The sequence below is a fragment of the Carassius gibelio genome, chromosome A2 (assembly GCF_023724105.1).
Source record: "Carassius gibelio isolate Cgi1373 ecotype wild population from Czech Republic chromosome A2, carGib1.2-hapl.c, whole genome shotgun sequence".
Taxonomy (NCBI): Eukaryota; Metazoa; Chordata; class Actinopteri; order Cypriniformes; family Cyprinidae; genus Carassius; species Carassius gibelio.
In genome coordinates, this window is record NC_068372.1 from 4,128,312 (window position 1) to 4,140,115 (window position 11,804).

The 11,804-nt window shown below is 41.5% G+C and overlaps 1 protein-coding gene across 1 annotated transcript; it reads left to right on the forward strand.

Annotated features, from left to right (window-relative positions):
* The first annotated feature begins 288 nt into the window (after nt 1–288).
* Nucleotides 289–10,632, forward strand: LOC128024337 (E3 ubiquitin-protein ligase TRIM16-like). Its single transcript, XM_052610713.1, has 6 exons — nt 289–905; nt 1,661–1,756; nt 1,836–2,069; nt 2,965–3,121; nt 9,716–9,751; nt 9,979–10,632. The coding sequence occupies exons 1-6, from the start codon at nt 336–338 to the stop codon at nt 10,509–10,511; spliced, it is 1,626 nt and encodes a 541-aa protein (XP_052466673.1). The 5' UTR covers nt 289–335; the 3' UTR covers nt 10,512–10,632.
* Nucleotides 10,633–11,804: the final 1,172 nt, after the last annotated feature.

The following is an 11,804-nucleotide window of genomic DNA, read 5'->3' on the forward strand; positions in this document are numbered from 1 at the left end:
CCCAAACTACCATAAAGCTCCAACAAAGACCTTTCTAATAAAAGAGTCAGTTGCCAAATGTTGAAAACAACCCCTGTAGACGCTTTTTTATAATATCATATAAAGCATATGTTGCTTGAAAGAAAAAGTATTTCGTTAGCGTACCATGCTAACCAGCCAATCCTGGAATCTTTGGTTGTGTTAGAAGTCCATTTAGCACAAATCCCAGTGACAGTACGAGGCTGACACCTAGTGGACATTACTATTATTTGGGAATTTACAGACACGCCTGTTTTTCCCGTCCCTCATACACAGAAGCAGGAAGCATCGGTTTTTTGGTCTGAACGTGCAGTAAAATGGCAGAATCCTGTATTTCAGTGGAGCAGTTCTTGTGTCCGGTGTGTCTGGATCTCCTGAAGGATCCAGTGACCATCCAGTGTGGACACAGTTACTGTAAGAGCTGTATTACAGACTGCTGGGATCAGGAGGATCAGAAGAGAGTCTACAGCTGTCCTCAGTGCAGACAGACCTTCAGTCCAAGACCTGCTTTATTTAAGAACGTGGTGTTTGCTGAACTGCTGGAGAAACTGAAGAAGACCAAACTCCAAAGTGCTGTTCCTGCTGGAGCTGGAGATGTGCAGTGTGACGTCTGTACTGGAAGAAAACACAAAGCCATCAAGTCCTGTCTGGTGTGTCTGAACTCTTACTGTCAAACTCATTTTGACCGTCATGAGGAGTTTAATTCACGTAAGCCACACAACATGATTGAAGCCACTGGACGACTGCAGGAGATGATCTGTCAGAAACACGAGAAGCTCCTTGAGGTTTTCTGTCGCACTGATCAGAAGTGTATATGTGTGCTGTGTATGGATGAACATAAAAACCACAAGACTGTATCAGTCGCAGCACAGAGGACAGAGAAACAGGTATTTAACACTAGATGAAATACTGCTGACACTCAGATCATATGTGTTTATATCAGCACATTATTATCAACAGCTTACAGCATTCACAAGACAGCAGAAATAACAGCAGCTTCAAGAAGAGTTTCTCTGTTCACTGAAGACGCCCTGTAGACGCTTACTGACAGGCATTTATAAAATATACTCTGCTTTAGCAACATAAATAATGAAGTAATAATTATTCTTTGACAAAATATATACTTCTATCAGTCAAAATACAAGTACAATGCAGTGACAGACAACTTTCTGTTCAGTAAATCTGACTGAATCCAGATGATTTTAGTCATACCTATTGTTCATTTATTTTATGTGTTTCTGTGTAGAGCCATAGCTTAATTACACAGGACACAGAACCACTTCTTATTATGCTTCATGTTAATTTATGTACAGTTGTTGTAAATTATAAATCATCCTTTTTGAAGTTCGACATCTATTGACATTTCGAGAGTGAATCCCACATTTCCTATATGCGGATGGGCCTATGTATTGAAGCATGTATGTGGCTGCTCTCCAGGCCACTTGTTGAATATGTTAAATGTTGAATATATTATACTATTATCATCAGGACAGTGTGCAAAGACCTCTCCCTTTATAATCACTAAAAATGTAATTCATTGATCGTAATCTCACCGTTCTATTGTAGTCAGTAACACTGACCACATGATGATTTAGAGCCAGTAGTTTTCTGTGATATTGATGATCATCTGTTTGTCCTGCAGAAGCAGCTGAAGAAGATGCAGAAGACGCTCCAGCAGAGAATCCAGCAGAGAGAGAAAGATCTCCAGCAGCTGAGAGAGACTGTGGAGTCTCATAAGGTGAGTCTGGAGAAGAAGAGAAGTTTGTCTCCGTCTCAGTTCAGACTCACTGAAGCTGAATCACTGTGTGTCCTAACAGCGCTCTGCACAGACAGCAGTGGAGGACAGTGAGAGGATCTTTACTGAGCTCATCCGCTCCATTGAGAGAAGCCGCTCTGAGCTGATACGACTGATCAGAGATCAGGAAAAGACTGCAGTGAGTCGAGCTGAAGAACGACTGGAGCGACTGGAGCAGGAGATCAATGATCTGAGGAGGAGAGACGCTGAGCTGGAGCAGCTTTCACACACACAGGATCACATCCAGTTCCTGCAGGTAACACACATCTAGAAGAGCAGAATCATAGTGGACTTGAACAGATCCTGCTGTGACAGAGACTCACAGAGAAACAGTTCATGAGTGTCTTATTATATAATCATCAGTCAGACTCTCATCTAATAACAGTGGTGGTGCTGGGGGGGGGGGGGGGGGGGGGGGGCTTGAAGGGGTTATAGCCCCATCAGAAACTTGCTTAGCCCTGATACAGCCCCCAAAGGATTTCCTAATGATGTTCCTGTTTTTGGTGTCACTTTCATTAACACTGAACAATAAAGATTAAAAACCTAAAAAAAGAAGAGATGCCTAATATGTGGCCTAGAAACATTTTTTATTGTGGGGGAGGGGTCAAGCAACACAACCAAGCAATGCGCAAACTGTGCACAAGAGTTATGCTGGAGAACGTCCCTCAATTCACTATAGAGAATGTTCTGGGAAAAAATGTGTATAGATATGACACTCTTATTTATTGTGTGTTAATGATTGTTCTTATTATTCAGTATTTTCATTGTATGCGATTGATATGGAGTAGCAATATATATATATATATATATATATATATATATATATATATATATATATATATATATATATTTAGAAAAAAATATATAAATTTATATATCCATTCTGTAAAAGTTGGAGACCCCTGTTATAGACGTTCATTAGTTTCACTCAATATAATTAGTTTTTTAGCACCCCCTCTGAACTGTTATTCCTCCCCTTAGCACCCTGAACAAAAAAATTCTGGAGCTGTCACTTTCTTTTAGCCATCTTGATAAAAATGAATGGATTTCAGCTCTGGAAATCTTGCTTAAATGGGTCTCATGTCAGAGCCTTTCTTTCACTTTTCTGTCTCCATGTGCAGCTGATGAGTTTTGATTTCCGTTTTCTGTAGAGTTTCCAGTCTCTCTCAACACCACCTAAATCTACAGATGTAGATTATCCCTTAATTTCTCTGTACTCTTCTGATGGTCTGAGAGAATCTGTCCATCAGCTAAGAGACAAACTGGAGGATTTCTGCAAAGAGGAGCTCAAGAAGATCTCAGACAGAGGTAAAGTTGTGGAGATTAATCTGCTCTCTGAAATGAGTCCATCATTTCATATCATGGAGAACGTGTACAGGTTCTGTATATAACCATGGTTCCCCGAAGGGAACAAGATTCTGCATCCGAAGAAACTATGGGAATGCCGCCAGCATGACTATGGTGTTACAGCCCTGCCTATTTTTCTCTTATTTTGGTTAAGGTTGCAGGTTCCTCCTGGATGGGCGGGATTCCAGTGTTAATTATTGGCACCTGTGGCACCCTATTTAAGAGGCTCATGGAGCTGTGATCACTCTCTCTCATTTTTGGTTTGTTTGTTTGAAGAGTGGGTTGATATTTTGTGTTCACATTTGTTTTCCACAACTCCACAAACCCAATTTCTAACAGCTATTTGATTTGATTCATTTGTTATTCTTTAATACTTTGACCCTAGACATTATTTGATTAATTTGAAATAAATTTATAATTGTATTGAAACCTATTTTTGTCTAAGTGCCCTCTTTATGTTGTGACTTTGAGCCGGGTCGTAACATAAATTGGGGGCTCGTCCGGGATCAAATTCTTGTTTGAAGTTGGGGTTTTGTGACTTGTTTTTCAAGTTTTTTTGAGAGTGGAGCATGGAAAAGGTTCATAGTTATTGGATTAATAGAGGACTCCGGTTAGGTAGAGTGGTCCAGCTGGGTTGCTAGTCAATCCTTCCAACGGAGCACTGTTTGTTTTGTTAGTTTGTTTTGTTAGTTTGTTATTTTTGAAGGTATCCCGGGTGGAGATTTAATCTCTGTTGGGGGTGCGCTATTCAGGGCCTGGTTTTTACCAGGTGACATGAAGTTCAGCGTTTAAAGTGGCCCCGAGCCTGGTAAGCCTTTGAAGATTAGAGAGGTTCGTTTTTTTTGTTTGTGTAGTGTTTTACCGGAGTGGTTCTCTAGTATCCATGCCAATTGGTGTGGTACTTTGAATCAATGGCTAGTGTTGGGAACTTGTGAAATTTATTTTGTTTGTTTGCTTTTGAGAGAGCATTTTTTTTCATCCCCACTTTCTTCAAATTGGTAAGTAATTTTACACCAATAACAAACGTAGGGAGTCAATATACTAATTAACATGCAGTTTCGTGGTAGCTACCTTGTTGAATATTGTCAGCAGTTCAGGAGTGATTGCGTGACTTATGAATTAATCTCTTTTTGTAAGAGTATTATATTGTTGGCATGCTACTTGCGGAGAGGGTTTTGTTAAACCTTTGTATTCGTTCTCCATAGAGAAGATAAGGGGACTGATTCTGATTTGTTAATCTGATTTGTTGGTGTAGATTAAATTACCATTAAGTAACTTTGTGGAAATGGAGTTGTGTATAAGGTAAATTTTTTTTTTTTTGGTGGAGTATATTTAAAGGATATTGTTCTGATTCGTGTGAACTCCTAAAGTGGCTACTTGTTTGAAAACTTAGAGGTTTTTAGCAATGGCTTCCAATGTGGAAGAATTTCTAAAAGAACCTTCAGAGGAAGCACTTGAGAAGTGCACTAAAGAGCAGCTTTTGTTGGTTGCTGCTCATTATAATATAGAGCTCACTAAAAGTGATAAAAAACTTAAGGAGTCTATCTTAAAGAACTTGAGGGGCACTTTAGAGGAAGAAGGAGTTCTAGTTGCAAAGTTACATGTTCCAAGTAACGTTGACAGTGAAGTAAAGCTAGAAGATGGTGGTGTTACCTTGTACTCCAGTAGTTTCAGAAGGAATCAGTGAAGTGATGGTTCCTACACCTCGGTTAAATAATTCTGAAATCCTGTTTGATCTTGAGGCTTATCTATCTTATTTGCCTCAAGTTGAAAGGTCTGTTCTTGTAGAGCTGATTAGCTCTTATGAACCACTGTTTCCAGATGTGCCTAACCAAACTAATCTGGTAGTGCATGATATTGATGTTTCAGGTGCTGCCCCTGTGAAGCAACATCCCTACAGGGTGGGTCCTGAAAAGCGTGCACTGTTGAGTAAGGAGGTGGCTTATATGGTTGAACATGGAATTGCTGTACCAAGCCAAAGTGCCTGGAGTTCTCCATGTATTTTGGTGCCAAAGTCTGATGGGTCTATGAGGTTCTGTACAGATTTTCGTAAGGTTAATGCTCTAACCAAAGTAGATTCTTATCCATTGCCCCGATTGGATGACTGCATTGACCGGGTGGGTTCTGCCAGGTATGTAACCAAGTTAGATCTTTTAAAAGGTTACTGGCAGGTTCCCCTTTCTGACAGAGCCAAAGAGATGTCAGCATTTGTGACTCCAGATGGACTATGGGAATATCAGGTTATGGCTTTTGGAATGCAAAATGCTGCATCTACCTTTCAAAGGTTAGTTAACCAAGTAATATCTGGGTTAGACAATTGTGACGCCTATTTGGACGATATTGTGGTATACAGCCCTGACTGGAGTAGTCATGTAGCTCAGCTTAAAGCGCTCTTAGACCGTTTGTTGGCTGCTAATCTGACTGTTAACCTCGCTAAATGTGAGTTTGCCAAAGCAACCATTACCTATCTGGGCAAAATTGTGGGGCAAGGTCAAGTTCGAACTATTCGGGCTAAAGTTGAAGCTATAGATCATTTCCCTGTTCCTCAGTCTCGTAAAGATCTAAGGAGATTTTTGGGAATGACCGGCTATTATCGTGCCTTTTGTCCCAATTTCGCTAGTGTAGTGAGTTCTCTTACAGACTTGTTAAGTCCAAAAATTGATTTTGTGTGGACAGACAGTTGCCAGCAGGCATTTGATAATGCCAAGGCCCTGTTGGTTAATGCCCCTATCTTGGCAGCGCCAAATTTTAAAAATGCTTTCAAACTGGCAGTAGATGCAAGTGAAAATGGGGCAGGGGCAGTTCTTTTGCAGGACGATGATCAAGGTATTGAACACCCAGTCTGCTTCTTTTCTAAAAAGTTTAATTCCCACCAAAGAAATTATTCTGTAATTGAGAAGGAAGCCTTGGCAATGATTTTAGCAGTTCAACATTTTGAGGTTTATTTGAGTAGTGGCAACCCAATTGAAGTGTTGACTGATCATAATCCACTAGTTTTTTTGCAGCGAAGTTGCAACTCTAACCAGCGGTTGATGAGATGGAGTCTCTTTTTGCAGTCTTTTCCTTTACAAATTCATCACATCAAAGGAAAGGAGAATGTTTTAGCCGATGCACTGTCTCGTGTATGACATTCTATACTCCTGTTTTTTTTTTGTAAATGTTTTGACATATTTGTTTATTTTATTATTTGTTAAATTTATTGTGTTAAATACTTTAGGTTATTTAACATTTTGTTGATTGAGGTGTTACAGCCCTGCCTATTTTTCTCTTATTTTGGTTAAGGTTGCAGGTTCCTCCTGGATGGGCGGGATTCCAGTGTTAATTATTGGCACCTGTGGCACCCTATTTAAGAGGCTCATGGAGCTGTGATCACTCTCTCTCATTTTTGGTTTGTTTGTTTGAAGAGTGGGTTGATATTTTGTGTTCACATTTGTTTTCCACAACTCCACAAACCCAATTTCTAACAGCTATTTGATTTGATTCATTTGTTATTCTTTAATACTTTGACCCTAGACATTATTTGATTAATTTGAAATAAATTTATAATTGTATTGAAACCTATTTTTGTCTAAGTGCCCTCTTTATGTTGTGACTTTGAGCCGGGTCGTAACAATGGTCTGAATCACATGTGTAATCAGTCCAATGGAAGGGCGAGATGTCATAGGCGGGTGACGTAGCAACCAGGAAGCTATAAAAGCATGTGAGGTGGAACTGGCTTTAACTTCTAGGAATGAAGCAAGCGGTCACAGGGATGCTGGAAGTATAACACTGAGAAGCAGCATCTCGTTCCTCTTCAGGATCTCGAATTGTGTCCAAAGAAACTATGGGAATGAGAATGAGAATGCCCATGCCGCCAGACTTGCAAATTCCTGACTAGTGTAGAAGAGCACAGCTAAGACAAGAGAACAGAAGAGCCAGGAATGGCTCGCATATCAAGGCCATATAACCTGATGGAAGTGAGTGGCATGGACCATCCTGCTTTGTTGTGGATGTCCTGCATAGACAAACCTGCTAAGAAGGCCTTGGAGGCCGCCATACCTCGGGTAGAGTGAGCCTTGACCCCCATAGGCGAGGGGAGATCAGAGGACTCATAGACAATATTAATGGCATTAACTATTCACCAACTGAGGGTCTGCTTTGTATCAGGAAGACCCCTAGTAGGGAGACCATATTCACCGACTGAGGGTCTGCTTTGTAGCAGGAAGACCCCTATTAGGGAGACCATAGCATATAAGCAGTTGGTCCGCTCTTCTTCACTGGGCAGCTCTGTGGATGTATGTGTGGCTGAACGGAGGAGGACAAAAGGCATGTAGCACGATAAACTGAGGTGTAATAGAGGGGACCTTAAGGACACACCCCACTTAAGGGTAAAAAAACACTTTAGCCATGCCTGGCACAAAGTCTAAGTAAGAAGGGGCCACTGAGAGAGCCTGAAGATCCCCAACTCTTTTTAGACAAGTAATAGCCAAAAGAAAGGCAGTCTTAACCATCAGATAATGATCAGAGATATCTTCTATAGGCTAAAAGGAGACTTACAAAGAGCTTCTAGCACCACAGCCAGGGCCCACATGGGGACATGAGATTGAACTGGGGGCCTCAGCTTTAGTGCACTTCAGAGGAAACGTGGTACTAGGGGCTGCCTACCCACTGACTGGCCACCGAGAGGGGCGTGGTAGGCCAAAATAGCCATCAAATAAACCTTTAGGGTGGAGTGGGTCAACCTAGCAGAGACGGGCCAGCAGGAACTCCAACACTGTACCTACTGGGCAGTTAACTTGGTCAAACTGGCGATCTTTGCACCACAAAGTGAAAAGTTTCCTCTTCAAGGCATACAGTTTTCTCATAGAGGGAGCTCTGGATTGGAGGATGTTCTCAACAACCTCGGTTGAGAGACCAGAAGCTACGAATTGTGCCACCTCAGAGGCCACACCCATAACTTTCATAGTTCTGGTGTGGGGGTGGAGAATTGTACCCTCCCCCTTTGAGAGGAGATCCCTCCTGACGGGAATCTCTCATGGAGTGCCATCGAGAGGGGAAATCGTCCCGGGGCACTCTCTCCAGAACTCTCAGTAGTAGAGCGATTGGGGGAAAAGTTTACAGACGAAACCTCAGCCAAGTCTGTACCATAGCATCCAGCCCCAGTGGAACCAGATGAATCAGAGAGAATCATAGGGGACAGTGCAATGTTGTCTCGATATCTGAAAATTCTCTATATATCTGCTTCACGGCCTCGGGGTGAAGCCTCCTTTCCCTGGGCCTCGGTACCTGCCTTGACAGGATGTCTGCTCCCATATTCAGATACCCAGGAATATTCACTGCTCTTAATGAAATGATTTTGCCCTGGGACCACACAAGGATCTGGTGCACCAGCTTGTACAAGTGGCGCGAATGCAGACCTCCCTGGTGGTTGATATAAGAGACAATAGCCTGGAGGGCAATGCCGGAGGCCTTTAAGGATGATATCGTGCTGAGGAGCAAATAGATCGTGAGAATCTCTTCCACCTGGGGCATCGCTTTATAACTGTGATCACTAACCCTCGCCACATTTGCATAATGAAAGGTAGCAGGCGTAAACATACGTGACATCTTGCCCACTATTTCGACACTGCGGTGTGGAGATCAGGGAAAAAACTTAGGCTCTGGTGCGGAGGTGGCAGCTTGCTCTGCAGAAAGCGCTCATCTAACTTGCTTTTCTACGGTTCAGATTGTTTCTCGGCCAGCCAATCGATGTTCAGTTTAACTACGACACGCTTGACCACCTCCAGTAACTTGTCATACTGTGCTGTGTGAGGGGGCGAATCCTCCTCACTGCTCTCTACATCAGCCTCCTCGGAGGAAGATAGGCAGAGCGTCGAGCCCGTTCCCTGGGGAGAAGAAACTGCAGTGCTGACCTCTGATCCCAGAGAGTTGGCAGTGGATCTGGCGGGTGAGGAAGGAGATAGGGGCTCATTCGTCTACATTCCCTCCACCAAATCCAATTTCAAACCCCACGAATGCAAAGGGATGCGAGGAATGCTGGCAAAGACTTCCTCCTCAAAGAAAGCCTTTCAGGAGCGAAGCAAGCGCAATGACATTCGCTCACAATGTGGGCAATCGGCCTCCTCGAGAGCCAATGCTGCATGCATTGGCCCCAAGCAAACACACTCTGTGTATCCACTGAAACACTGCTCACTTTCGCCTTTATGCTTTGTTTTCTCTGTGACCTTGTACATTGTGCTTATGACTTTCTTATAAGACAGACAACACCAAATAAGACTCACAACAGAGATTTTGACTGACAACACAGAGCACCTCAGTGAATGACAGAAAGTTAAAGCCGTTTCCACCTCACATGCTTTTATAACGTCCTGGTTGCTACGTCACCCGCCCATGACATCTCACCCTTCCTTTGGACTGATTACACATGTGATTTAGAGTGTGGTCATGCTGGGGGCGTTCCCATAGTGTCTTCGAATTCAGCTTGAGTTCTTGAATGGGAACATCATATTAGAAATATCTTAAGAATGGATTCAGGATCATAACAATCACACTGTTCATGTCTGTTGATTTCCACAGTTGCATTTATCAGGACCAGGAACTACTTCCTACAATGTAAGTCAGTATGAAAACGAGCAGAAAAACCCTCACTGAGTGTGTGAATGTTTTTCCTAAAGGTTAAAGAAGAGTTTTATAATTGATGATGTAAATGATGATATGCCTAGGATATCTGGTCATCTGTACTAAGACAGTGATGATACACTGAACATGAAGAGTTCAGCAACATGAAAAGATCAAACAGATTAATAATTCCTGATTCTGATGTGTTTCATCTCCATCAGATTCCCGTCAGTTCACTCTGGATCTGAACACCGTGAATAAACGACTCCGTCTGTCTGAGAGAAACAGAGTGATAACTAACACTAACACAGATCCGCCATATCCTGATCATCCAGACAGATTTGATGTGTGGCAGGTGTTGTGTAGAGAGAGTGTGTGTGGACGCTGTTACTGGGAGATTGAGTGGAGTGGAGATGATGGTGTCCATATATCAGTGTCATATAAGAGCATCAGCAGGAAGGGATTGGGTAATGACTGTGTGTTTGGACGCAATGATCAGTCCTGGAGTTTAGACTGCTCTCCCTCCAGTTACTCATTCATTCACAATAGCAAACAGACTGCTCTCCATGTGAAGTCCACCAGCAGGAGAATAGGAGTGTTTGTGGATCAAAGTGCAGGAACTCTGTCCTTCTACAGCGTCTCTGACACAATGAGCCTCATCCACACAGTCCAGACCACATTCACTCAGCCGCTCTATCCTGGGTTTAGAGTTTATAATGGAACAACCATGAGACTATACAATTTATTAAAATAGAGATATTCTACCAAAATGTTTACCAACCCATTGCTTTAAAATGCATTATAATTTTATAACAGTTACATGTTATGTGGTGTCTTATTTTCTGTCAATAAATAAATATACTCATTTATTATAATTTCAGCTCTATACAGCTTGTAGACAGTGAAACAAAACAGCATTTCTCCAGGACCATGGTGCTACACAAGACAACATTAACTACAAAACTCACATTGTACTGTGCAAAATACTATACATAATTAAATTATCTTAAATAATCTAATATAATACTAAAACTGGAAAGAAGAAAGTAAAAGTTGAACATAAAACAAAGTACAGACTACATAAAGTGCATATTGAATTAAATTAAATTCAATTATTGAATTGAATTGTATAGCGCTTTTTATGGTTAGAATCATTGCAAAGCAACTTTACAGAAAATTAAGTTTCTACAGTATTTAGTAGTAGCTTATAAGTGGTCACTGTCAGTTTATGTGCATATGACAAGAATTTTCAGAAAAAATTAATACATAGTCAACCAGATGAACACTATTAACAACAATTATAATGTGATTGTACAGTAAGTAGCAATATATGTTAGTTCTGTTTGTTGATTCAGGGTTAGCATCATTTGGGGTCCTCTGAGGGTCAGCATCATCTCTTCTCAGGTGTTCTGGATCCAGACTGGAGTTTGTAAATCCTAGTTACCATGGGATGTAAATCCCTCCAGAAACAGAGAAACAAATAGAGACATAATTAGCACAGCTGCTGTTCCAACAAAGTAAAATGACTTAGTTTAACCCAAGCTAAAGAATAAGAATGCGCATTTGATCAGATGCAACTGCAGTCACAATTTATGATATGCATTATTTTAATGTTTGGCCGAAGAGATGTGTTTTTAATCTAGATTTAAACAGAGAGAGTGTGTCTGAACGTCATAGTTTGGGAGCCAAGCGTTTTGTGACCTTAGGGAGCATGATGGATTGTAACGTGGTAGAAGGCTAGTTAGGTACGCAGGAGCTAAACCATTTAGGGCCTTATAGGTAAGTAATAATAATTTGTAACAGATACGGAACTTAATAGGTAGCCAGTGCAGAGACTTTAAAATTAGGGTAATATGATCATATTTTCTTGACCTAGTAAGGACTCTAGCCGCTGCATTTTGGACTACCTGTAGCTTGTTTATTGAAGAAGCAGGACAACCACCTAGAAGTGCATTACAATAGTCCAGTCTAGAGCTCATGAATGCATGAACTAGCTTTTCTGCATCAGAAACAGATAACATGTTTCGTAGCTTGGCAATGTTTCTAA